At 38.4% G+C, this 3,428-nt stretch overlaps 1 protein-coding gene across 1 annotated transcript; it reads right to left on the reverse strand.

Annotated features, from left to right (window-relative positions):
* Positions 1-225: 225 nt before the first annotated feature.
* Positions 226-2,593, reverse strand: LOC103522719 (biglycan-like). The gene is made up of 4 exons (XM_008487813.2): positions 2,489-2,593; positions 1,821-1,954; positions 990-1,248; positions 226-705 (listed from the first exon to the last, which is right to left on the reverse strand). The coding sequence occupies exons 1-4, from the start codon at positions 2,591-2,593 to the stop codon at positions 241-243; spliced, it is 963 nt and encodes a 320-aa protein (XP_008486035.2). The 3' UTR covers positions 226-240.
* Positions 2,594-3,428: the final 835 nt, after the last annotated feature.

Below are 3,428 nucleotides of genomic sequence, written 5' to 3' on the forward strand. Positions count from 1 at the left end.
AGTACAAAGCTCCGACATGATCGCATGCACGTTTGATTTCTTCTGAGGAATGAAATCTGTAAGTATTTCCTACTGATAGAGGAATGAGTTTCACATCCCAATAAACAACTGATAACGGTACAACTTATGCTAGAATATTACACACGACCATCCACAAACGTGGAATATTATAATATTGGTATCCCCCAGAGGTATTGGTTGCCAAGCTATATTCAATTAATTACTCCTTCAGATTTTTACCTATGTACATCTATTAAATCTACATGTTATTTGCCCAACTATTTTGTTACCTACCTTTCTGAATATTTTCAAGTAGTTGAGGAGGTATAGGTGCCCTATTTTTGTACACCTGTTTTTTGTGAGGTGGATACTCCAGATTTTTGGAGTCCAGCCCACAGTAAATGAACAAAATGGGAGCCTGAGGGAGCTGAAATACAGTCCTGGTGTAATGTACCATCTGGATCTTACCTTGCCTTCGTTTCTAGTTCCAAATTTATTGATCTTGTTATATGACAGATCAACAGTCCGCAATCTTTTGAGTCCCCTTATATCATCCAGAAGGAACTCGGTAAGTTGATTGTGTGATAAATACAGATAGGCCAGTTTGGTAAGTCCGCTAAGTGACGAGTTCATCGAAGTGATCTGGTTGTTTTGTAAGGAGATGCTGTCAAGATTGTGCAGATTTTGAAATTCATCCCTTCGTACCTGAAAAACAAAGGAAATGAGTTAGCCTTGAAATGTTCAGCTTAACCCCGCCTAGGCCCTTTGTAAGTAAAAAGGGTTTTCTAAATGATGCTCAACCTCAAATGATGTCGTTAAGGATCAGCAGTTACAAAAAGAATAATATCAATATCTCCATTTTACACGAGTTTTTGTAAAATTCTTCCAATAGGTTTCACTGGGAATCAAATACTTCAAAGATGTTGTACTAAATCCCAATCTTTGGGTACTTCTTGAATGAACCTTTCAATCATTAGAAAAGCACCTACCATTGTAATTTGATTGAAATCCATATTAAAGACTTGTAATTTGGTTAGACCTCGGAGGAGTCCATCCAAAGAAGTGATCCTGTTGTTGTTCGCATACAAACTGCCTAGCTGGGAAAACAGTTGGATGTCAGAGGGCAATGCTTCAAGTTGATTCTGCTCTATGACGAGCAGTTGTAACTTGGATAGAGTTCCCAGTTGGCCTTCCAAAGATTTCAGTCGGTTGTTGTTTAAGAAGAGCCAGTTCAAATCGGTCAGGCCCCTGGAACAAGTTGGGAAAAAGGAATTTAGTGAATAATGTGAATACACTTACACTGAATATGGAACTACACTCAATGCAAAGTTTGACCGGTTGGACCGGTGGTTCACTCTTCTTCTTCAAACATTGCTGTCTCTTTTATGAAGTTCGGCAACGTTTTTGTCGGTTCTGAGTATATTTTACCAATCTCCTGGCCAGGGTGTCCAAGTATTTGGAGTCTTTTGAGACCCAATGCAGGGCACTCAATGAGAACGTTTCTTCACCAAATCACCAGAATAGAAATTCTATTCCACACCAGAATAGAAATTCTATTCTACACCAGAATAGAAATTCTATTCCACATCAGAATAGAAATTCTATTCTACACCAGAATAGAAATTCTATTCTACACCAGAATAGAAATTCTATTCTACACCAGAATAGAAATTCTATTCCACATCAGAATAGAAATTCTATTCTACACCAGAATAGAAATTCTATTCTACACCAGAATAGAAATTCTATTCCACACCAGAATAGAAATTCTATTCCACACCAGAATAGAAATTCTATTCCACGTTCAGGTGTTGAATTACCTGAGCGAATTGTTGAGTGAGGTCAAATTGTTGAAGCCTACGTGCAACTTTCGTATGGTCGGTGGAAATGCATTCTCGTGAATGTGGGTGATGTTGTTATTGACTAGCAGTAACGTGATCAGAGCTGGCGTACCCTATAAACAGAATCAGAAGAGAAAATTGGATCTCATTAATCTGGCACAAAACGATTGTACGTTACCTAGCTTTACCGAGATTACCTAGATTGTTCAATTTGTTCATGATTTGACATCCCTCATGAATTTTGAATGGCTTTAGCTTAGGTCCGGGGACCACAAAGTGAGTTTAAACTCGGTTTAAATTATTAAATTTAACTCTCGGATTAAACAATCTGATTGGTTGATTTTTTAAAAAATTTCAGCCTGTTAGATTTTAAAATTTAACGAAGTTAAAATTCACTTTGTGGCCCCCGGCCTTAGTATAATGGTTGAAAGGTTGAAACCCTTCAATTTTTCAAGAAAAATAACGCAAAGTTGACAAAACATGGCCAGCATTCTTTCGAACCACAGTTGGACCCCAAGAGTATAATGTTGTTGTTGACAAATGCAGGAGGTACTGACTATTAGGTCATTCTTCCCCGAGCATCCCAGTATTTTTTACAATATCTTTTTCCAGTAGATAAGTAAAAATAGGAAATTACTTGCACTAACCTTTAGATCGTCGCTGGTCAAAGGATGTGATCCGGTTTCGGGCTCAAGGTCTATCAAATTCAACGCTACGGCATGTCCGTCCTCAAAATATGAGAACCGGGACATCGAGTAAGGATGTTGTTCGGAGAAACATCAAAATCGACCAACATTCTGCAGACCTGCCAAAATACGTCCTCATGGTAAGATCTGGAACAGAAGAAACAAAACAGATGGAATTACGGAGTGTGTATTATAATACATACTCTAGGTTGTTTTTAAAACATCGATGTCGGAAATTCGGATGCGCCTACCTCCCAAAGTGATCAGGCCTTTGCCAGAATGAAAGGGTAGGGGCCTAAGTTTCAGGCGATTGAAACAAGTTACGGGGTGCGGCTAGGCCCTCTTAATTAATTATACGAGGAATGCAAGTAAAAATCAATACGTAGATTGAAAAAAAAAAAAAATATATAATATATCACTATACAAGTTCGAGGCAAGATGTGAAAAGTTTGTGGGCATCCTACCCTAACAGGTGGTAGCCGACAAGAGGACCCTCAATGGGAGCCTTGAAGTGTTATTACTACCGAATATATTTTTTTGAATCAGCCCAGGAGGCAGACAACGAAACTTTAACCTTTCATCGTTCTGGTCAATGATTCGTTTGGTCAAATTGTAGGTAATGTCTGAATGATCTTTGCCCTTTTTTCATTACTTAAGTACCTATTGTTTTAAACTCATGCCTCTAACTTTAGGTCTTTGAAAGTCCCAACTTTCTTCATTGTTCTAATTTCCAAGGTCGCTCGTAACAATAGTCTGGTACGACTCCTTCTACCACCAGTTTAGCTGGTGAAATCGGTAGGCAGCATAAGGTTATCCCTTCCTATCATATTTTCCACAAGAACATAAATTGGAATGCAACTGTGCAATCCAGATGCCTAAATTCAAGTGGCCTACATGAACA

This window comes from Diaphorina citri, unplaced genomic scaffold, assembly GCF_000475195.1.
Source record: "Diaphorina citri unplaced genomic scaffold, Diaci psyllid genome assembly version 1.1 scaffold10637, whole genome shotgun sequence".
Classification (NCBI taxonomy): Eukaryota; Metazoa; Arthropoda; class Insecta; order Hemiptera; family Psyllidae; genus Diaphorina; species Diaphorina citri.